Source organism: Kogia breviceps, chromosome 3 (assembly GCF_026419965.1).
Source record: "Kogia breviceps isolate mKogBre1 chromosome 3, mKogBre1 haplotype 1, whole genome shotgun sequence".
NCBI classification, from domain to species: Eukaryota; Metazoa; Chordata; class Mammalia; order Artiodactyla; family Physeteridae; genus Kogia; species Kogia breviceps.
Genome location: NC_081312.1, coordinates 182,169,441 through 182,193,847, shown reverse-complemented (window position 1 = coordinate 182,193,847; position 24,407 = coordinate 182,169,441). Strand labels below are relative to the sequence as shown.

Here is a 24,407-nt window from a genome sequence, read left to right as displayed (position 1 = left end):
CAGAACTTGATTGCAGTTGACATTAGCCTGTCTTAAAAACTGTTTCATTTGCCTCATCTCTCTCTTCTTTAGTATATTATCTCATGATTACTTACCAACTCCTATTTCACAGGTATTTATAAAGTCCCTGCCCTGTCTCTGGCACTGTGCCTGGTGCTGTGGATGCAAAGATTCTTTCTTTCTTCATTTATTTCAACCCCTACCACTCCATAAAATCTTTGTGATATGCAAACCTGAGGAAAGATTCCTGCCCTGGAAGAGTTTATAGTCTCATTTTCTTGGCCATTTCCAAAGAGTCAATTCTTACAATTCTTCTGTTATTTATAAAGTGTCTAATCTCAAGATACAAACATTTCACCTTATTTGGAGACAAAAACAAAGCACATGATTCCCTTCAATCAGTTTCATAATGGAACTTTCCTGTCCGTGTGGCATGTTAATAGATACGGATCAGGACGAGTGCCACCTGTGTTATACTTGTCTAAATAATTAAGTCCAGGATTATACAGGAAGAACAGAGTTCGTGTTTCTTCAAATCAGTAGCTCTTTTTCCTCTGACATAGCAAAAACGCACTGATGTGCTGGGAGAGACGAATGTAACAGAAAAAAATAAATGTGAAAATCTTTGCAAAACTTGAAATTCTGATGTGATTTTAAAAATTGGTAGACTTAGAAACTTTGACTTCTGGCTTCAAAGATTTGAACCCTTGGAAAATAATATTTTATTCCATGAATCATAGATGGTCAAGTTGTAGCCCTTTACTTAAGTCTTCCTTAATCTCACAGACAGAGCTCCTCAGATGACCTTCATTTGACTTAATAAACATTAGCATGCACATCTTTTAAAGTATGGAGCTTTGGAGTCCAGTCTTGAGCCTATGATCTGAATCTGATTCTGTATCTATAAACAAGAGAGTTTTTAAAAACTTTTTAAATTGAAGTATAGTTGATTTACGATATTCTGTTAGCTTCAGGTGTATGGCAAAGTGACTCAATTAAATGGATATATATATATATATATATACATATATATATATATATATATATATATATGCTTTTTCTGATTCTTTTCCCTTATAGATTATTACAAGATGTTGAATATAGTTCTCTGTGCTATACTGTATATCCTTGTAGTTTATTTTATGTATAATGGCGTGTATCTGTTAATCCCACATTCCTAATTTATTCCTCCTCCATCCCTTTCTCTTTTGGTAATGACACATTTGTTTTCTATGTCTGTAAGCCTGTTTCTGATTTGCCTCAATATATAAATTCATTTGTATTATTTTTTAGATTCCCTATATAAGTGAGATCATATAATATTTGTCTTTGTCTGACTTCACTCAGTATGATAATCTCTAGGTCCATCCACATTGCTGCAAATGGCAATATTTCATTCTTTTTTTATGGCAAAGTAATATCCCATTGTGTGTGTGTGTGTGTACACACACACACACACACACACATATATATATACACATTACCACTTCTTCTTTATCCGTTCATCAGTTGATGGACACTTAGGTTCTTGAATTTTGACTGTTATTTTAATCCTGAAGCCATTTGAGTCCATTTAAAAAAAAACATTTTTAACAAGAATTATTGTGTCTTAGGCTGGGTTCTTTTAGAGCAGACATTAAGACAAGGATTAGAAGACAAGTGGTTTGACTAGATAGCCTCATCCACCAGAGGGCAGACAGCAGAAGCAAGAAGAACTACAATCCTGTAGCCTGTGGAACAAAAACCACATTCACAGAAAGATAGACAAGATGAAAAGGCAGAGGGCTATGTACCAGATGAAGGAACAAGATAAAACCCCACAAAAACAATTAAAGGAAGTGGAGATAGGCAACCTTCCAGAAAAAGAATTCAGAATAATGATAGGGAAGATGATCCAGGACCTCGGACAAAGAATGGAGGCAAAGATCGAGAAGATGCAAGAAATGTTTAACAAACACCTAGAAGAATTAAAGAACAAACAAACAGATGAACAATACAATAACTGAAATGAAAACTACACTAGAAGGAATCAATAGCAGAATAACTGAGGCAGAAGAACGGATAACTGACCTGGAAGACAGAATGGTAGAATTCACTGCTGTGGAACAGAATAAAGAAAAAAGAATGAAAAGAAATGAAGACTGCCTAAGAGACCTCTGGGACAACATTAAATGCACCAACATTTGCATTATAGGGGTCCCAGAAGGAGAAGAGAGAGAGATAGGACCCGAGAAAATATTTGAAGAGATTATAGTCGAAAACTTCCCTAACATGGGAAAGGAAATAGCCACCCAAGTCCAGGAAGCACAGAGAGTCCCATACAGAATAAACCCAAGGAGAAACATGCCAAGACACAGAGTCAATCAAGTTGGCAAAAATTAAAGACAAGGAAAATCATTGAAAGCAGCAAGGGAAAAACAACAAATAACATACAAGAAACTCCCATAAGGTTAAGGGCTGATTTCTCAGCAGAAACTCTACAAGCCAGAAGGTAGTGGCATGATATACTTAAAGGGATGAAAGGGAAGAACCTACACTGAAGATTACTCTACCCAGCAAGGATCTCATTCAGATTCGATGGAGAAATCAAAAGCTTTACAGACAAGCAAAAGCTAAGAGAATTCAGCACCACCAAACCAGCTCTACAACAAATGCTAAAGGAACTTCTCCAAGTGGGAAACACAAGAGAAGAAAAGGACCTACAAAAACAAACCCAAAACAATTAAGAAAATGGTAATAGAAACATACATATCGATAATTACCTTAAACATGAATGGATTAAATGCTCGAACCAAAAGACACACGCTCACTGAATGGATACAAAAACAAGACCCGTACATATGCTGTCTACAAGAGACCCACTTCAGACCTAGGGACACATCCAGATGGAAAGTGAGGGGATGGAAAAAGATATTCCATGCAAATCAAAAGAAAGGTGGAGTAGCAATTCTCATATCAGACAAAAGACTTTAAAATAAAGACTATTACAACAGACAAAGAAGGACACTACATAATGATCAAGGGATCAATCCAAGAAGAAGATATAACAATTGTAAATATTTATGCAGCCAACATAGGAGCACCTCAATACATAAGGCAAATGCTAACAGCCATAAAAGCAGAAATTGACAATAACACAATCATAGTTGGGGGACTTTAACACCCCACTTTCACCAACGGACAGGTCATCCCAAATGAAAAAGATATTCCAGGCAAGCATAAATAAAAAGAAAGCTGGAGTAGCAATACTCATATCAGATAAAATAGACTTTAAAATAAAGAATGTTACAAGAGACAAGGAAGGATACTACATAATGATCAAGGGATCAATCCAAGAAGAAGATATAACAATTATAAATATATATGGACCCAACATAGGAGCACCTCAATACAAAGGCAACTGCTAATAGCTATAAAAGAGGAAATAAACAGTAACACAATAATAGTGGGGGACTTTAATACTTCATTTACACCAATGGACAGGTCATCCAAACAAAATTAACAAGGAAACATAAGCTTTAAATGACACAATAGACCAGATAGATTTAACTGATATTTATAGGACATTCCATCCAAAAACAGCAGATTACACTTTCTTCTCAAGTGCGCACGGAACATTCTCCAGGATAGATGACATCCTGGGTCACAAATCAAGCCTCAGTAAATTTAAGAAAATTGAAATCATATCAAGCATCTTTTCTGACCACAAGGCTATGAGATTAGAAATCAGTTACAGGGGGAAAAATGTACAAAACACAAACACATGGAGGCCAAACAATACGTTACTAAATAACCAAGAGAACACTGAAGAAATCAAAGAGGAAATAAAAAAATACCTAGAGACAAATGACAATGAAAACATGACGATCCAAAACATATGGTATGCAGCAAAAGCAGTTCTCAGAGGGAAGGTTATAGCTATACAAGACTACCTCAAGAAACAAGAAAAATCTCAAATAAACAATCTAACCTTACACTTAAAGGAACTAGAGAAAGAAGAACAAACAAAACCCAAAGTTAGCAGAAGCAAAGAAATCATAAAGATCAGAGCAGAAATAAATAAAATAGAAACAAAGAAAACAATAGCAAAGATCAATAAAACTAAACAATAAAACTAAAAGCTGGTTCTTTGAGAAGATAAACAAAATTGATAAAACCTTAGCCAGACTCATCAAGAAAAAAAGGGAGAGGACTCAAATCAGTAAAATTAGAAATGTAAAAGGAGAAGTTATAACAGACATCACAGAAATACAAAGCATCCTAAGAGACTACTACAAGCAACTCTATGCCCAAAAAATGGACAACCTGGAAAAAATAGACAAATTTTTAGAAAGTTATAACCTTCCAAGACTGAACCAGGAAGAAATAGAAAATATGAACAGACCAATCACAAGTAATGAAATTGAAACTGTGATTAAAAATCTTCCAACAAACAAAAGTCCAGGACCAGATGGCTTCCCAGGTGAATTCTATCAAACATTCAGAGAAGAGCTAACATCCATCCTTCTTAAACTCTTCCAAAAAACTGCAGAGGAAGGAACACTCCCAAACTCATTCTATGAGGCCACCATCACCCTGATAGCCAAACCAAAGATACTACAAAAAAAGTACAGACCAATATCACTGATGAATACAGATGCAAAAATCCTCAACAAAATACTAGCAAACAGAATCCAACAAAACACTAAAAGGATCATAAACCATGATCAAGTGGGATTTATCCCAGGGATGCAAGGATTCTTCAATACACACAATCAATGTGAGACACCATATTAACAAATTGAAGAATAAAAACCATAGGATCATCTCAATAGATGCAGAAAAAGCTTTTGACAAAATTCAACACCCATTTATGATAAAAACTCTCCAGAAAGTGGGCATAGAGAGAACCTACCTCCATATGATAAAGGCCATATATGACAAACCCACAGCAAACATCATTCTCAATGGTGAAAAACCGAAAGCATTTCCTCTAAGATCAGGAACAAGACAAGGATGTCCACTCACACCACTATTATTCAACATAGTTTTAGAAGTCCTAGCCACGGCAATCAGAGAAGAAAAAGAAATAAAAGGAATACAAATTGGAAGAGAAGAAGTAAAACTGTCACTGTTTGCAGATGACATGATACTATACATACAGAATCCTAAAGATGCTACCAGAAAACTACCAGAGCTAGTCAATGAATTTGGAAAAGTAACAGGATACAAAATTAATGCACAGAAATCTCTTGCATTCCTATATACTAATGATGAAAAATCTGAAAGGGAAATTAAGGAAACACTCCCATTTACCAATGCAACAAAAAGAATACCTAGGAATAAACCTACCTAGGGAGACAAAAGACCTGTATGCAGAAAACTATAAGACACTGATGAAAGAAATTAAAGATGATACAAAAAGATGGAGAGCTATACCATGCTCTTGGATTGGAATAATCAACATTGTGAAAATGACTATACTACCCAAAGCAATCTACAGATTCAATGCACTCCCTATCAAATTACCAATGGTGTTTTTTACAGAACTAGAACAAAAAATCTTAAAATCTGTATGGAGACACAAAAGACCCCGAACAGCCAAAGCATTCTTGAGGGAAAAAAACGGAGCTGGAGGAATCAGACTCCCTGACTTCAGACTATACTACAAAGCTACAGTAATCAAGAGAATATGGTACTGGCAGAAAAACAGAAATATAGATCAATGGAACAGGCTAGAAAGCCCAGAGATGAACCTATTAACCTATGACAAAGGAGGCAAGGATATACAATGGAGAAAAGACAGTCTCTTCAATAAGTGGTGCTGGGAAAACTGGACAGCTACATGTAAAAGAATGAAATCAGAACACTCCCTAACACCATACACAAAAATAAACTCAAAGTGGATTAGAGACCTAAATGTAAGACCAGACATTATAAAACTCTTAGAGGAAAACATAGGAAGAACATTCTTTGACATAAATCACAGCAAGATCTTTTTTGATCCACCTCCTAGAGTAATGGAGATAAAAACAAAAATAAACAAATGGGACCTAATGAAACTTAAAAGCTTTTGAAAAGCAAAGGAAACCATAAACAAGATGAAAAGAGAACCCTCAGAATGGGAGAAAATATTTGCAAATGAATCAACAGACAAAGGATTAACCTCCAAAATATATAAACAGCTCATGCAGCTCAATATTAAAAAAACAAACAACCCAATCCAAAAATGGGCAGAAGGCCTAAATAGACATTTCAAAGAAGACATACAGATGGCCAAGAAGCACATGAAAACTCCTCAACATCACTAATTGCTAGAGAAATGCAAATCAAAACTACAATGAGTTATCACCTCACACCAGTTAGAATGGGTATCACCAGAAAATCTACAAAGAACAAATGCTTGAGAGGGTGTGTAGAAAAGGGAACCCTCTTGCACTGTTGGTGGGAATGTAAATTGATACAGCCACTATGGAGAACAGTATGGAGGTTCCTTAAAAACTAAAAATAGAATTACCATATGACCCAGCAATCCCACTCCTGGGCATATACCCTGAGAAAACTATAATTCAAAAAGAGACATGCACCCCAATGTTCACTGAAGCACTATTTACAGTAGCCAGGTCATGGAAGCAACCTAACTGTCCATCGACAGACTAATGGATAAAGAAGATGTGGCACATATATACAATGGAATATTACTCAGCCATAAAAAGGAACGAAATTGGGTCATTTGTAGAGATGTGGATGAATCTAGAGACTGTCATACAGAGTGAAGTAAGTCAGAAAGAAAAAAAAATATATCGTATATTAACGCATATATGTGGAATCTAGAAAAATGGTACAGATGAACTGGTTTGCAGGGCAGAGAGTGAGACACAGACATAGAGAACAAACGTATGGACACCAAGGTGGGAAAGTGGTGGGTGGTGGTGGTGGTGGTGTGATGAATTGGGAGATTGGGATTGACATGTATACACTACTATGTATAAAATAGATAACTAATGAGAACCTGCTGTATAAAAAAATAAATAAAGTTCAAAAAAAAAAAAAGGCGGCAAGTGGTTTGAGAAATATCCCCAGAAAATCATTGCTAAGGGAGTAAGGAAGAGAGATGTGGGAAGGGAAGATTATTATCAACAGGCTGACAGGGTGGGCAACTCGGGCTCTGTCTAGCTGGGGAAATCTGGGAGACAGGGAAGTACATGTCTCAGAGTCACCCTAAGAAAGCAGCCACGTGAGTCCATGAACCTGCTTATCCATCCAACTCCCATGCATCATGGACCGAGGACAATGCCCTGGCCCAGCCGAGAGAGGCCCCTAGAGAAGAATCATACTTGCTTGCAGCCTGGCCAGTTCCTTTGTTCTGGAAAGGTGAATGCCAAGGGCATGTGGCTACAAATCATTTTCCTGTACGAATTCCATTGAACCCGTTTAATTTCTTGATTGGTTTTCCATATGGCACTGACAAACGAGTCCCCCCCCTCTCTTTTTCTTTTTTTTTTTTTCTTTTTTTTCATTTTCACTTCTGTCCTACTAGAATTAACCAATTAGAGTTTCAGCTATTGTAAATTTTCTTCCGTGGCCGTTATTTCTTCCGAATCCAGTTTTCCCATCTCTGCTTCTAAATGTTCCTCTGCAGATATCACCAGGGTCATTTTAATTTTTGTTTGATTGCATCCACCGAGAAAGAATAACCATTATAAATGAGATTAAGAAAAACAGAGAGTTCTGCCTATATATCAGCTAGTCACTGAGGTCATTGTGAACATTACCCCTCAAATAGTCTAAGATTGCTCTGTTGCCCAGTACCACTGTAACCCAGCTTCACCTCTTATGTACTTGTGTGAACTTCAATGAATGTATCGGTGAGCCTCCCTAAGTCTCAAATTACTCTTCTGTAAAACTGTGCTAATAATATGATAGAGACTTCTTAACTTGTTAAGAATAAGTTAAAGTAAATCCATTAAAAGAATTCCTGGCCTAGAATAAGTGTTCAATATGTGCTATTATTATCATTGTTGTTGTTATTTAATATTTTTGTATAGTGGTTTCCCTGCTTATCCAGGGGGGCATACGTTTCACGACCCTCCAATGGATGCCTGAAACCGCGGAGAGTACCGAACCCTATACATACTATGTTTTTTCATATACATAAAGCTCGATTTATAAATTAGGCACAGTCAGAGATTAACAACAATAACTAATAATAAAATAGAACAATTATAACCATATACTATCATAAAAGTTATGTGAATGTGGTTTCTCTCTCTCTCAAAATATCTTATTGTTACAAATTTAATGCCTTTTCCATCTTAACTAAGCACTTCTCACCCACCGTGGCTTTAACTTTTGCAGTTTGAGATGAGACACCAAAACTAGCACGGCTTTCTTTTTCCTTCTTCACAATTTCACAGAGAGAAGCTTCCTTCTTACCACAGATCTTGGCAACCTCGGCATAGGATTTTGTTTCTTTTCTTATTAAGTGGAGAACGTTCACCTTTTTACTGAAAGGAAGCGCTTTACGGCTTCTCTTTGGCACATGTTAATTGCCAGCATCACTCCTTTTTAAAAAATTGTTTTAATTTTAATTTTTTTTTTTTTTTTTTTTTGGCCATGCCACGCGGCGTGCGGGATCTTAGTTCCCCGACCAGGGATCGAACCCCTGCCCCCTGCAGTGGAAGCGCGGAGTCTTAACCACTGGACCACCAGGGAAGTCCCTAGTCTCACTCCTCTGGCACTTTGGAGCCATTATTAAGTAAAGGAAGGGTCACTTGAATAAGCACTGAGACGCCAAGTTGGCTAAGTGACTACGGACAGGACACGCTGGACCAAGGGATCATTCACATCCCGGGCGGGACAGAGCAGGACGGCGTGAGATTTCATCACGTTGCCCAGAACGGCGTGCAATTTAAAACTGATGAGTTGTTGATTTCTGGAATTTTCCACTTAATGTTTTCAGACCGTGGTTGACCACAGGTAACTGAAGAAGCAAAACCGCACACGAGGCGTGACTGCCGTAATGCTATGTCAGTTCTTTCATATGCTACTGATGACTCTGCCAAAACCGTACTTGCCATCTGCATATTTGTCAAGAGCAAATGGCTGTGATGAGATGACAGCCAAAATGTCTCGCTTCGTTGGTAAAATACTTTCCTTGTAGGGTTGTTCCGGTAGCGGGATGATAAAATACTGTGTGCTACGAGCCTGGCACTTAGTAGGCCCTTAGACCCTGCTTTTCCCCTTTTGCTTGAAGATGTGTGCCTTGAGTCTGGAGGATAGGAGAAATGGTGTTACGATGAGCATCTGAAGCATTTCTAGAAGGCTGGCCTTCCTGAGTCCAGCAGGGTTTGAGATCTATTGATGTATGTGTCATATGGGGCTAGAGTGAAGTGCCAGTATCCTTTCCAAAATGTCTTAAGAACGGTATGATTTGCTGTCCTTACTTTTATGACTCTCACTCTGCGAGCAGCATTTCAGGATGCTTTATGTGCTATTTATAATTATGAGTTTGGATCGCTTCTATAAAATGTGTGCACGTGTTGTGTGTTTTTGTCTTTTTTAGATTTAATTGTGGGTGCATTTGGAACAGGAAAAGTCGCTGTTTACAGGTATGTGGTTGGTGGTATGCAAATGTTCTTTTCTTTTATTGACATGTAACATTATATTAGTTTCAGGCATACAACATAATGATTCAATATTTGTATATATTGCAAAATGATCACCACAGTGTCTAGTTAACAACATCCATCACCACACAGTTACAGCTTTTGTGTGTGTGATGAGAACTTTTAAGATCTACTCTCTTAGCAACTTTCAAATATACAACACAGTAGTATTAACTCTAGGCACCATGCAATATATTTCATCCCCCAAACTTATGTATCTTATAAATAGAAGTCTATACTTTTGGCCACTTTCATCCATTTCCACCTCCATCTCATCCCCACCTCTGGCAACCACCAATCTGTTTTCTGTATCTATATGTTCATTTTTTGGTTTTGATTTTTGTTTCTAGATTTTACATGTAGGTGAGATCATATGGTATTGATCTTTCTCTGTCTGACTTTTTTCACTTAGCGTAATGCTCTCAAGGTACTTCTCTGTTCTCATAAATGGCAAGATTTCCTTTTTAATGGCTGAATGCCACATTTTCTTTATTCCTCCATCCATGGACATGTTCTTCTAGTTGTCTCAAATGCATTTCTTTTTCGTTGTTAGTTTTGCTTTAAAGAGTAAATCCCAACTATTTATTTTGGAGAACATTTAGATGCTCTTTGTAAAGTTTGGAGGAATATTTGCTCTCAATATTTTCCCCTTTCTTTCAGCCCTCCTGTCTTTTTGTTCTCATACCTCATCACCAGACTTCCAGCTTCTACTAACACAACATTAAATAAGATATGAATCTTAGCAGAACTTCCAAAATGACACACTTTTAAAAGTTATTACATTTAAATGCTTCTCTTTGCTTTGGAAATGCATTAAAATGTGCCTAGAGATAAGGAATGCAGGGTGGGGGAGTGTTGCTATGCACCCTGGCCTCTAGCAGCAAGTGTGGACACTAAATGAAGGAATAGAAATGCCAAGGATCGGTAGCCTCCAAAAGCAAGCATGGAACAACTGTTCAAATGTGACACGTCTGGATTTTAAAAACCTGGCCACTCCACACACTCAGCCATTTGTAATCTTGGGCGAGTTCCTATAACTTTCTGAGCCTCAGATTTTTTTCATTGTAAAGTGGGCATAATATTTACATTACAAGTTTATTTTTGTTGAACGGATTAAGTGAGAATCTGCATGTAAGGTACATGGAATAATAAGTAACTGGTAGACAGTGCTACCAGTTACTTACTAGATTCTTTTCTCTTCTTAAAGAAAATCTAGATTTTTTTAATTCTTTTTTTTTTTTTTTTTTTTTTTGCGGTACGCGGGCCTCTCACTGCTGTGGCCTCTCCCGTTGCGGAGCACAGGCTCCGGACGCGCAGGCCCAGCGGCCACGGCTCACGGGCCCAGCCATTCCGCGGCACGTGGGATCTTCCCGGACCGGGGCACGAACCCGCGTCCCCTGCATCGGCAGGCGGATTCTCAACCACTGCGCCACCAGGGAATCTCTAGATTCTTTTTTATTCTTAAAAAAAAAAAGTTTTATAGGAATGCAAGACACTAGGTCAGGATATCAAGACAAAAGGCAGAGGGCCAACCCAGGTGTTCTGGACACATAGTACGAACCTAGGTCAACTCCCTGAGGGATTCTAAAGTAGGTTTCCTCAAGTAGGCAAGACTGTCTTATTCATCAGTCCCAAGACATACTCAGAGGGCTCATTAATACCAGCCGCTCTCCACTTCAGGGGGTAGAGAATCAGGGTGACTGAAACTCTCAAAGTACCTGAAGGGTGGTGCTGTGTTTGTGGTGGCCATGAAGATGCAGCACTCAGAGCTGATGGAGTGAAAGTGACTCATGGCCCCTCCGCTGTGCTCAGAATCTACATTTGCAACATGGCCCTATTTCCCATGAGCTGCTGCCAGCCGATTACTAGACACAACAGGGATACAAATACAGGCCCACCTGGAGCAGATTTGGCTCAAGGACTCCCCAGTGCCCTGGCTGGAGCTTCTTTCCCAGATCCTCTTTCGTTCCCTTACTCCTTCACGGGAATCAGACGTACATCGCACTCTGACTGCTGGCCCCAGCCTCCTCCCTCCCTCCCTCCCCTTTTTCCCTCATCAGTATTTGCCCTAGGAAGTGTCTTGTGCATCTAATCCTGTCTTATCATCTGCTTTTCCAAGGGCTGGAGCTACCACAATATTGAAAAGAAAAATCACGTAACAGAGAATAGCTCACAGGAGGTTCAGGAGAATTCCCATTGGGCACCATTACGGTAATCGTGGAATTGTTTAAACCGGTGCCTAAACAACACGCTGCCCCAACGCCCAGCCCCCACTCCTGTCGGAGGAAAACTTAAGCAACACGGCATTATTTCACACTGTCGTCTGTCTGGAGACTTCGCTCCCAGTTCTCTTATCTTGGCACCAAGCTTTATAAATATTGCCCCATTCCTTTTCCCAGTGACTTACTTTCTTGTCTGATTTATCCTCACTGGGTGGCTGGAGTGGAGTTTACTTGGTTTTAGACCCTCTCCTCAAACTTGGCCACACAATAGAATCACCTGGAGGTTTTTTGGTTTTTTTTTTTTTTTTGACATTCCAGTGCCTGGCCTTGACCCCCCCCCCCCCCCTCCCGGAGACTGGCTTCTGTTCTAAAGCTCCCGGGGTGCTTCTGTTGTGCACAGAATGAGTCAGCTCACCCTCAGGGGTTTAGCTGAATCTGCAAAGCTTGTCTAGAAAATGATCAATCAGCGGTTAAAAATCACCAGCCAATATGGTGACAAAATGAGCAAAACTCGAGTACTTACAGATGCAACGTGAGTGACTGTAGGATGATGTATTTCCTCATATTCAGATGGGAATATGGACAGACTAGCAGGTCCCAGAGGAGAAATCTTTCACGGCCATGTCGCCAAAATACCGTGAGCCCCTCCGCAGGCAGAGAAGGTCCGAGAACGCGGCTGTGCTTGATGGGCCCATGGCTCCTCTCTTTGTATTCATGAGCTACCAGATGCGTTTGGAGGTCGTTGGTTGAGTCTGGAGTCCACCTGTTCACTCAGTGAAGGGAATTCTTGGCACCGGGGCTGGGAATGTTGGCCGTGGCCTCCAGAAGTGGAGTAGGGGGCTTCTGCCTGCCCCTCGTGGGGCTGGTTAAAGCCGTGTGTCTTCTCCCTGCAGAGCGAGGCCGGTCGTGACGGTGGGAGCCCAGCTTCTCCTGCACCCGGTGATCATCAATCTGGAAAATAAAACCTGCCAGATTCCAGAATCGATGGCATCTGTGGCCTGGTGAGTCAGTGCGGTGCTTCCGGCCCTCTTATGTGGACTCAGATCACCTGGAGATCTGGTGAACATGAAGCTTTGGGGGCCGTAGGCCTGGGATGGGAGCTGAGACTTTACATGCCTGAAGAGGCTCCAAGGGGGTGCTAATGCTGTGGGTCTGTGCACCACACCTGAGTCTCCAGTTGTTGTCTTTCAAAAGAAAAATCAAAGGATCTCTGACACGATGCTGATCTTTTGCTGTCACGGGAAGGCGATTTCTCCAATCTACAGCCTCCATGTGTGATGAGAAACAAAAACACTTGAGAAAATTCCTGACAAAGCAAATCTTGGAGATCTCTTTTAGAATCTTGGCGTACTAAAATAAACATTAGCCAAACTGAAAATATAATAAAATACCTTGATGCTTGTATTTGCCTATGCATATGGAAACCACTTTTCAGACATATGTATTGTCCCTTTTTGTTATTTTTTTCTTAAATAGTCAGGCTTGGGTTAAATTACTTGGTTTCCTGTGCTGAAAATAGATGTCAGTTTTATAACCTCACATCTGTATACAATGAGACAGAAGGTAAACATTATAAAAATAGAGATTTTTGTGTCCTCAACTATATTTTTGTGGCCATGATCTCATCATCGGGAATAGTCCTCTGCCTGGCCTGTAAGCGAACAGGCTCATACACCTTCTGAGAATGTTCCTTGTGAATCTGGCCGGTCACCCAAAGGCAGTAAGAAATGGAACTTGGCTGTAGCACAGCTCAAGAAAATGCCACTTTGCTTCTCAATATGTAGGTCCTCCAGGGTCAGAAGTCTGTCATATTGGGTAATGCCTTAGGGTATATTCTCTGAAAAATCAACAAACATTTGGAGCATTTGAGATTTACCTCCATTTTCAGATGATATGGTCGGTCCCTGAGAAAGTCAGAATGCAGAACACACCAGTTAAGACCCATAGAAGTTATTCCCAGCCAGTTTCAGCACGTTGCTCGTGGCCTTGGACAGGGGTTCAGACTGGAGTCAAAGCCTGTGAGGGTGGTGGATGGGGGTGTGGAGGACCCTGAAGAATTCTTTGAAAAACATCCTTCGCTGGGACCTCTCGGTTCAGGGAGGCCTGTCTTCCCCTTAAGCAGCTTCTGAAAGTAGCTGGGAAATGCACTGAGCACATTTTAAAATGGTATGAAACCATAAAATATTATAATGAAAACCTGATCTGAGAAAATATGTGAAAGAGCTAGCTAGCATCTCTCCTAACCCTGGATGAAATGAACACGAAATGAATAATGAGTGCTACTTGGGCACAAGTATTAAAATTTTGGTATTTTGCCCAATAGTCCTCTGTTCGCACATTCATCACTGAATGGGCTTCTAGACTGAATTCTTTAAAGCATATGTGTGTAATATTCCATTGTATACATGTGCCACATCTTCTTTATCCATTCATCTGTCAATGGACACTTAGGTTGCTTCCATGTCCCGGCTATTGTAAACAGAGCTGCAGTGAACATTGTGGTACATGACTCTTTCTGAATTATGGTTTTCTCAGGGTATATGCCCAGTAGTGGGATTGCTGGGTCGTATGGTAGTTGTATTTGTAGTTTTTTAGGGAACCTCCATACTGTTCTCCAAAGGAATATTACTCAGCCATAAAAAGAAACGAAACTGAGTTATTTGTAGTGAAGTGGATGGACCTGGAGTCTGTCATACAGAGTGAAGTCAGTCAGAAGGAGAAAAACAAATACCGTATGCTAACACATATATATGGGATCTAAGAAAAAAATAATGTCATGAAGAGATTAGGGGTAGGATGGGAATAAAACACAGACCTACTAGAGCATAGCCTTGAGGATATGGAGAGGGGGAAGGGTAAGCTGTGACAAAGTGAGAGAGTGGCATGGACATATATACACTACCAAACGTAGGGTGGATGGGAAGCAGCCGCATAGCATAGGGAGATCAGCTCGGTGCTTTGTGACCACCTAGAGGGGTGGGATAGGGAGGATGAGAGGGAGACGCAAGAGGGAGGAGATATGGGGATATATGTATATGTATAGCCGATTCACTTTGTTACACAGCAGAAACTAACACACCATTGTAAAGCAATTATACTCCAATAAAGATGTTAAAAAACAAAAGCATATGTGTGTGGCGCACTCTGGTGTGAAATGTTGTTACAAACTAGATCATCTTTTCTCAGGATTTTTCAGTTTTTGAATTTTTTAAAAAATTTAAGTGTTTTTTTAACAGATTGTGGGATCTGTTTGGTTTTATGGAAAGAATATTCCTTTTTATTTTCAAAATTTTTTTAAATTTAAAATTTTTTTTTTCATGGAAAGGCATTTTAGTTTAAATATAGCAGATGAGGAGTTTGGGATTGACATGAATATTACTTTAAAAAAAATTTCCTTCTTTTCACGAATGAACTCTTGTTGCATTAAATCAGATTGCTTAGATAAAATATGATTTGTTACGTGGGCAGATTACAATTACAATTATTTATTTGATTCTGTTGCATCCATTTCCTGAAAGATGTTTTATTTTCACATGCAAAAATTTTGAATGGATAACTCAGAGTATTAGAAGATGGAAAATTAACAGCAGATTCAGTCTCGAATGTGTTTCTTGGATACTTTTTAAAATTTATTATAGGAATTTAGCTCATTTTTTTCAAAATGATTGAAAAGCATTTGTTGATTTTCTTTTCTGTAATTTTTGTCTGTATTTGGTATAATCTTGTATTGTACATCTGAAAACTATTAAGTAAACCTCTAACTGGGAACTAGTTCTCCATTTCCCTCAATGTGAATTTCTCTGCCTTTCAAACAGCTGTGTGATTTTATAAAGTTTCTGCTACTTGCATTTCTAAACTAGAAAAAAAATAAAGCCAACCCATAAATATTCACATAATTGTTATCTAATGAGAAAGATTAAAACTATTTGGTAAAAAAAATTATTTTATAAATATAAAAGTTAATAACTATCCCCTTTTCAAATTTGGAAAAACTTTTCAGATACGCCTAACTTTATGGAAAACCTGATATTTGCCATCACTGAAAGAGTATTGAATTGGTTAGATTGAAAAATGAATTGCTTTGTACTTTTAAGTCCTGTTTCACATTTATCTCATTCCTCCTCTCCCATATGTGGCTACGAGCACCATTACATCACCAGGTCATTATTCTAACCCTTCTTGCATTGGGTTAGGACTAGTATTGGAGGATTTGTAGGGTACTGTCCTGCCTTCTGAAGCACGAGAAGTAGAGCCCAACAGTTTCATTTAGAAATTATGTGATGAGGGATCTGGGCTGGTTTAATGGAGTTTTTTCACTCCAGTCAGACCTATTCATATTGACTATGATCATAAATGCTAGTTTGAAATTTTAAGTCTTATTTAATAATAATTCACAGCTTTCTCTGACAAGTGTGCATTATAATTAGGTATAGACCTGTTGAGTGCACCTAAGTATCTTGTTATATAAAACATACGATGTATATGTGTGTGTTTATATATAACATAATATAAATGTTCTAAATTCAGAATGAATACTTCAGTGAGGTTTTCTTTTTAGATCAGAAGAGAGTGCTTTGAAAGTTACGACTTGGCAACTCTTCTGCTAAAGACATCTGTAAGCCAAAAAGTTTAGGTTGGAGTGCTATTATCAATAATTCAGTAAGTCATAGAAGTTATTTATACTTGTTTGAAAAAGTTAAAATCGTCCACTTAATGATATAAAGGTAACAGAAAGGGGGAACTAAGAAGTATAGAATAACACTGACATATAATTTAAAAAACGAGTGACCCTTCAGCTGATGACATCGTTTTTCAATCAAATTCTTCTCAAAAGGAGGAGATAATGTTCACATTCATAACTTTATCTCATTTGCAAAAATTTTTATTGCTTCTCAATTATGTTAGACAAAATACTGTATGTAAAATTATTTTAATCTATAGATATAATGATAATTTTATTACAAATAGGAATTTATCTTATACAAGCTAATGAGTTTTGTCTATTCAGTATAAGGGATGAATAGAAAGACAGTCAACGATTTTAACACGTACCCAAGTACCTCCAAAAAAGTCAGACACAGAAAAAATTCCAATTTTGAAAGCCAGACCTGCTACAAAATTTAAAGATGTGATTAACTATTCATCTTTCTTGAATTATTCCAATTGAAGTGGAAGTGGGTTGGAATTCATGATTTCTCTGGGGAAGTGGTACAAACACTTGAAATAGCAGAGACATCTCGGAAAACGTTTGGCTTAATGGTATGTGACAAATTACTTACCCTGAAGGGAGACATTGACTGAGGTCACGGGAGCTAGATGAATCCCAGATGTGACATATCTTCATTATATCTGACACAGGAAGCTGACACATAATTAAAGCACGACTAGAGATTATTTACTCCTTTTGGATTTTGTAGAAATATTCCAATCATACTAGAGTATTTACTAGTAAAAACGTTAAGGCTGTCATTAAATCAAACTTAAGTATTTTCTTACATTTTTACTTTCTTAGAAATGTGAAAAAGCCCCATCTTGAATGCTGGCGCTTAGAGCTTGACATTTTTCCACAGGGAGGTCAGCACACGCAACAGTCAGGCAGAGACCACTGGCCGGTCCTCATTCCCTCCAAGGCCACAGGATAGACCCAAGTGCAGGCCATCCGACAAGCCACAACAGGCACCTCCCCAGATTGAGATTAGGGCATGTTCAAGGCAAAACTATAAAGGTCTCTCCTACATATCGATCCTTTTTTCATTGACCTTATTCACTGTATTGTTGTGCTTACCAAGCCTGAGACGGTCACTCTACGTTCCCCATTTTCTTTCTTTTTCCCTTCCCTCTTCTGGTGTCTCTGCCTCAAATTATATCCCACTCCTGGCAAGTAACTGCCTGAGTTCTTATCTCCTTCCACGGAGAGTGGATTATGGGTTAATCGTACTGTGATGCTCCATGCCTCGCAGAATGAAATCCAAATACTTTTCTTAAATTGAAGTGTAGTTGATGTATAATATTATATAAATTACAGGTATACAGTATAGTGATTTACAATTTGTAAAGATTATACTCCATTTATACTTAGTATAAAATATTGGCTATATCCCCCATGGTGTACAATATGTCCTTGTAGTTTATTTTATACCTAATAGTTTGCACCTCTTGATCCAAACTCTTGAACGTGATTTTCAAAGCCCTGTTCCCTACCTATTGACCCAGCCAGTCTCGGCTTCCTACAGCTTTCCCCATCCTTCTCTAACGCACCAGATTTCTTCAGGTTCCGCAAATTGGGGTCACGTGCTCGCTCACCTCCAGGCTCTGCCACTAGCTGTCCCCCTGCTGTTCTGCCCAATTCTTCACTCCCTGGCACATGGAAGATATTCACATGCATTTCTTGAAAAAGGGCAGCAAGTAATTGATCAATTAATCCACTGATTAAATCAATCGACCTCTAGTAATATTTTAAGTATTACCTTCCTATGTAATAATGTCACCTTTCTTAATCGTATTAGAATTGTCAGATGTATATATGTATATAAATATATTTTTGATAAGTAGATATATCAATCAATAAATATATGCATATTTATTTGTTTGGTTTTGTGGGGGGGGCCGGGTATACTAAGAGAAGTATAGAGGAAAAATAAAGCATTTGTTTTATCTGGGGTAAGGTAAAGGAAGTTTGCTACTTCAGATTGAAAAAGTTTATTAACCAATAAATTATTAATTATTATTTTCCCTAGCTTTTCTTTAAGAGTGTGTGCATCTGTGACAGGCCAGAGCATTTCAAACACAATAGGTGAGCATATTTTCATTTTTCCACTCCTATACTGTATCAAGAAAAGTCAACAGTAAGCGTTTCACTGCACAGACCATATAAAGCTTTCAAAGAGCTCTTCATTAGCACCAAGCTTTCTATTAGAAATATGGGAACTTCTACATAAATAGTCCTTGAATAATTGGTACTGTCTGTAAGAACAGACCTAATTATGGGGGAAATGACTTTTCGTGTAAAACCATTATAAAACAAGTTTTTTAGCTTGGGGAGTATTTTATCAAATCTTTGCAGCTCATGTATTGTTTTTGATCCCAACTATGGAAAAAGTGTTTCCTGAATAAGCAAGTTGAAATAGGAATTCATGTCTGATAAAGCGCTACATTCACTGAATGCTTTTCCTTTCTGGATTATATTTGCTTTATGTCTGTCCTCTAGGCCTGACTGCCGAGGTGCAATTAGATTCCCTGAAACAAAAAGGAGCCATTAAACGCACGCTCTTCCTAGATAACCATCAGTCACATCTCGTCTTCCCTCTCGTGATAAAGGGGCAGAAATCCCTCCAATGCCAGGATTTTATCGTTTATCTTCGAGTAAGTGTTCCAGAATCACCTTTCTGGCCTCTAACATTTAAGTCCAAATTCCAACCATTTTTCTCCATTTAAACATCACAGTGGTTCACACAGACCCACATCTATTTTCACTTTATAGGAGGAGTCTTTAAGGCCACTCACTCCTCTGTTGAGCCTGACTTCAGCCAACCTAATGATGTATTGCTTTTAATTCCTAAGCTGCTTCGTTTTCTTTCATTGTTATCAGAGTATAGTTGATTTACAATGGCGTGTGAGTTTCTGCTCCTAAGCTGCTGCTTGTTTTGAATACAGTCTTTAGTACTAGTCCTAACTCAGGTGGTTTTCATTTCTAACCGCCTCCCCACAAATAAACATTAAAACTTAGACACAATTTATTTGAATTTTTATCCTACGTGAGGATGTTTGGCCAGGTTTTATCAATGTGCATTCCTGAGCCAACTTAGGAGAAGGGTGAGGCATTCAAGGGCTTTAGTAAAAGTAAATTCTAATTACATTTTTAAAGCAATGTATTTTTGACAATAACTCCTAAACCTACCATGAAATAAAAAGCCCAAATGTGTTATGATACAGTTATTTCATCTTCTTACCAGTGAAGAGGGGGTGAAGCCTCTTTTCATTTGGTGTCCTCTTTGAGGGGCTATAGTAAAGGGAAAATCTGTAGAAAGCAGAGTTTACAAACACATTCTAGAATGAAAAGCTGGTGCACGAGCCTCGTGTCTCATCATGACTGGTACCGGCACCCAGCTGAAGCGTGGCATGTCCCCTCCATGGTTTGGGAGTTCCTGTGTGTCCAGACCTTGCTGCGGGTGCTACCCCCTCCCTCCCGAGGAAGGTTCTGGTGCTTTTCCTAAGGGAACTTCAGATGTGCTGAAGGCGTTTTGAAGTTCATGCAAACGAGGACTTAAAGAGCTGATAAGAAAGGAAGAGAATCGAGAGGTTTTCTTCCTCTGAGCCCAAGGGGACTTATTCATGAAAATAAAAATCCCAGCTCATGAAACTTTCAGTGACATTTACTGTGCATCTGATTTTTAACTGTGCCATTTGACCAATCCGTGTGAGTTGTTGAAGATCTGGAGAACCTGAAGACTGCTTCTATTAGCATGTGTTTCAACGAAGCCTAAATAATTCCAACTCTGAACATAACGTTCATTAAACTGGCTTCTCTGTGCCACGTCCACAGCACGTGCCTAGGCCCGCTGGGGTGGTCATTACTTCATTGTTCACTCTTAATGGCCAAAGTCAAATGCCGCCTGCCTTTCGCCAACAAACATCTCGCAGCCATGTTACAGGGCCTTTCTTGAGTTTGTGATTATTTTCCCTAGGATGAAACTGAATTCCGAGATAAATTGTCTCCAATCAACATTAGTTTGAATTACAGTTTGGATGAATCCGCCTTTAAAGAAGGTCTGGAGGTGAAACCAATATTGAATTACTACAGGGAAAACGCTGTCACCGAACAGGTAGGTCCTGGCGCGTCTTTGATGGTATATTCTCAGTCAGGCCCTGGGCGTTGCTCCTGTGACCTTAAGACAAAGTCCAGGGCCTTTTGTTTTCATTCCTGCCCACACACTTGTAACATTTGGGAGATTTGCCCGACATGTTTCCTGAAACACTGCATCCCTGTGTTTTCCGAAGCCCTCCCCCTGGTGGAACCAAGAGTTAATTTGTTCAAAATGTGGCTGTAATAGAAGCAGTGCAGCCTGTAATCCTCGAAACATCGGCCAGACGAGCATTCTTTACAGACATTTCAGAATGAATTGGAATCGGGCTCCTAAGTACACTAGCCTATAAGGGGAGGTCACTGCCGAACAGAATTTCTAGCTAGGTAGTAGACTCATGCAGAGTGAAAGGAGAGCTTTGGTTTAACTTGTGGGATCATTCATAATTTTCAAGAGAAAGGACGGGATTCAGGTTTTCCGAGATTCTTCCTGACACATGTTTTTCCACAACACAGGCTCACATCCTGGTCGACTGTGGAGAAGATAACACGTGCATTCCTGACTTGAAGCTGTCGGCTAGACCGTAAGTTTAAATAAATAAACTTGTCCATTTTATCCAATGGCATACAGGTGTTTACGTAAAGGTTCTCTGGAGAAAGTATACACCTCCAGCCACTACCAAAATAAGTGCATTGCGTGAAATTTCTGAGCTTGGCTACACTTTGGGTTGGCCTGTGGTTTAGGGCTTTGTCGTTGGTGGGAAGTGACACTCCCCGAGACTTGGCCTAAGCCGTTCCATCCTCTTCACCAAAAGTGGGGGGAAATGTTTCTGTCTGAAGTTGACTCATCTCTGGTGGTTCTGGTTGAACTCCTCTCTACCCGCCTCAGCCCACCCACACCCCGGGAACTATCTCGCTGCCAGTGTTTGGAAGCTTCCTGGTAACCTCTCAAGGGGACATTTTCCAAACTTCAGAATCTAGCCAGTGTCCGAAGCAATAGCTTTGATTAAGGGTCACAAGTAGGCATTTCCAAATGCTGTTTCAATTTGAAGTTTGGAGTGAATTAAATGTCCTCAAAATACCTCACAATCAGCTATTTGAGATCTTCCTTCATCTGCCTCTTTCTTCGCTCTCATTTTCCACTTTGCGTCACACCCAGCTTCCCCTCCTACTTTCTAAACCACCTCTCTCCCTCTCTCCCGGTCGCCCATCTTCCTCCTACGGGATGTTTTCAGGGATGTGCTGAAGCCCTCTCCTCCTGGCTCGTGAGCCAATTGTTAACTTTTCGGGAAGTTTCGCTGGCAGCTTGTTAAGGATGTTGGGAGCTTGAAATTGATCACAGTGGGAGGCTTTACACCACTGGAATCGGCAAATGCTACACATCCTGGTTTTCTTTGTTTCCTTTTGTTTTTGAGAACTGGTTGTTACTTTATTTATTATACAGGTTTTTAAAAATAAATAAATAAATTTATTTACTTATTTTTGGCTGCGTTGGGTCTTCGTTACTGCGCACGGGTTTTCCCCACGGCGGGCGGGGGCTACTCTTCTTTGCGGTGCGTGGGCTTCTCATTGCGGTGGCTTCTCTTGTTGCAGAGCACGGGCTCTAGGTGCGTGGGCTTCAGTAGTTGTGGCGCACGGAGTCAGTAGTTGTGGCTCATGGGCTCTAGAGCGCAGGCTCAGTAGTTGTGGCGCACGGGCTTAGCCACTCCGCAGCACGTGGGATCTTCGCGGACCAGGGCTCGAACCCGTGTCCCCTGCATTGGCAGGTGGATTCTTAACCGCTGCACCACCAGGGAAGCCCTATTATACAGTTTTTAAACGTTACATTCTATTTACCGTTATTGCAAAGTAGGGGCCCTATTCCCTGAGTTGTACATACATCCGTGAGCCTGTCTCAGACCCAGTGGTTTGTACCTCCCCCTCCCCCCACCGATGTTGCCCCCTCCTCCACTGGCAACCACTAGTTTGAAGCTCTGGTTGTTAAACATTTACCAGAACACCCCTGGATGTTTTCCTGTCCTTCTCATCCAGACATAGTTTTGATTCTTCTCACCACCCCCTCATGACGATCCGTCTTGTTTTTTTTTTTCCCAGTCTTGCATGTTTACATCTTCCTCTAAGTCCTTAAATGAAATGTCCATGAATCCAGAGATGCACAGTACCTAATGGTTCTTTTTAAACTGCATTTTTAGAGATAAGCATCAGGTCATCATTGGAGATGAAAACCACCTCATGCTCATAATCAACGCGAGAAATGAAGGGGAAGGTGCCTACGAAGCTGAGCTCTTTGTGATAATTCCAGAAGAGGCTGATTACGTAGGGATTGAACGCAGCAACAAGGTAACGCCTGTAGGTGATCTGGAGGAGGAAAGCGCTCGGTATATTTCTGAAGACAAATCCATGTTAAGTCGTCTTAGCTGAGGATTTCTTCCTCAATAAAAGAAAACAAAATGGCACCTTATTTTCTTGAGCACAATAGCAACGGCCCAGGAAGGAAGAGGGTCTTAAACAGTATTAATAGCTTTCTTGGCCACGGGGCAAAGATAAACTGGCCCAAGATTGGGAGCTGAAACACGGAAGACAGCTGTCTGAAAGCGGCAGCTCATCAGTGCAAATCCATCCGCTACACTCCCAAGCTAACTCCCACGTTCACGGGCTGGTTTCTGGCCTTTGAGGTCCTTTATGCTTCAGGCAGGTCCCAGGAGGTCTGGTTTTCATTACTGCTTATGGAGGAAGGTCCGACCAATCCCAGCTGAGCACCGAAAACAGCCTAGACAGGCGCTGGAAAGGAAACACGTTCATGCTTTCTTTTTTCTTGGTCCACCTTTTCGGGACCGGGACCAAGAAAAAGCCAGGTTTTTGGTCATTTGCCAGTCCTGCAACGCCACTCTTTGTTCAACTGACGGCAATGCTTTTTATAGATTTCCTTTCCTCATCACAATATGAATCTTCCCCCCTCAGAATATCCTCAGGTTCTGCCCTAAAACCATTATAGATACACTGAAGGATAACAGAGAGAGTCCCTTGGTTTCAGAGATACACAGACTCACAATTAAGGGCAGAGACCGAGTTTCACACTTTCATAGTCAGTCCCTGCACTTCCCGTAGAAGTCGGCGTGAGGAGTGTTATTTAAATTCTTGCTGATGGATATGTTCATTTAACTGGTTTATTAAAGTTCTGCTACTTTCCAAAAACTGCATCCTCTTGGGAACGTGCACATTCTAATGAGTAAATAATTTAATGAAAAGTAATTCCTCTAAAGAAATGCTAACAACGGTTGTGATGTCAGTATTTGAAAGGCATTTACAAATGTGGGGAATACAAAATTCTCTGCGCACACCTCTAGTCTCATGACTTATGTTTTGACCGAATTATCTTCTCAGTGAAAAAATAACCCAGGGCAGCAATCGTCAAGTATCTTTGACAGCTGTAAAATCATCACGAGTTTCTGTTGAAGAAATTTGTAGGAACATATCACTTAAGAATAATTATATGCAAATAATACATAAACAAACAAACAATGAAGCTCAAGTATGTTATTTAAAACTATGGTCCAGGCCTCTTCCTATATTTTTATTTCAACTCCCCTTCTGTCACTGCACCCCTGACTTGGTTAAACAAAGCAACTATTCAAAATATTCTTTTAGCAAAACATCTAGTTTACTGTTCACCGTTGGGTGGAAAGCACAGGAAACATTTATCATTTCTATCTTTGGCTTTAAACATTACAACAGACA

General features: G+C 39.7%; 1 protein-coding gene across 2 annotated transcripts in view; it reads left to right on the top strand.

Annotated features, from left to right (window-relative positions):
• Positions 1-24,407, top strand: part of ITGA8 (integrin subunit alpha 8) — a 186,308-nt gene that overhangs the window by 85,751 nt on the left and 76,150 nt on the right. For both annotated transcript variants that reach the window (XM_067030489.1, XM_059059167.2), the window contains 7 exons: positions 9,545-9,590; positions 12,763-12,870; positions 18,607-18,662; positions 19,077-19,231; positions 20,554-20,691; positions 21,186-21,253; positions 22,862-23,009. In XM_067030489.1, the coding sequence (XP_066886590.1) occupies positions 9,545-9,590; positions 12,763-12,870; positions 18,607-18,662; positions 19,077-19,231; positions 20,554-20,691; positions 21,186-21,253; positions 22,862-23,009 (719 nt within the window). The remainder of the gene's footprint in view (positions 1-9,544; positions 9,591-12,762; positions 12,871-18,606; positions 18,663-19,076; positions 19,232-20,553; positions 20,692-21,185; positions 21,254-22,861; positions 23,010-24,407) is intronic.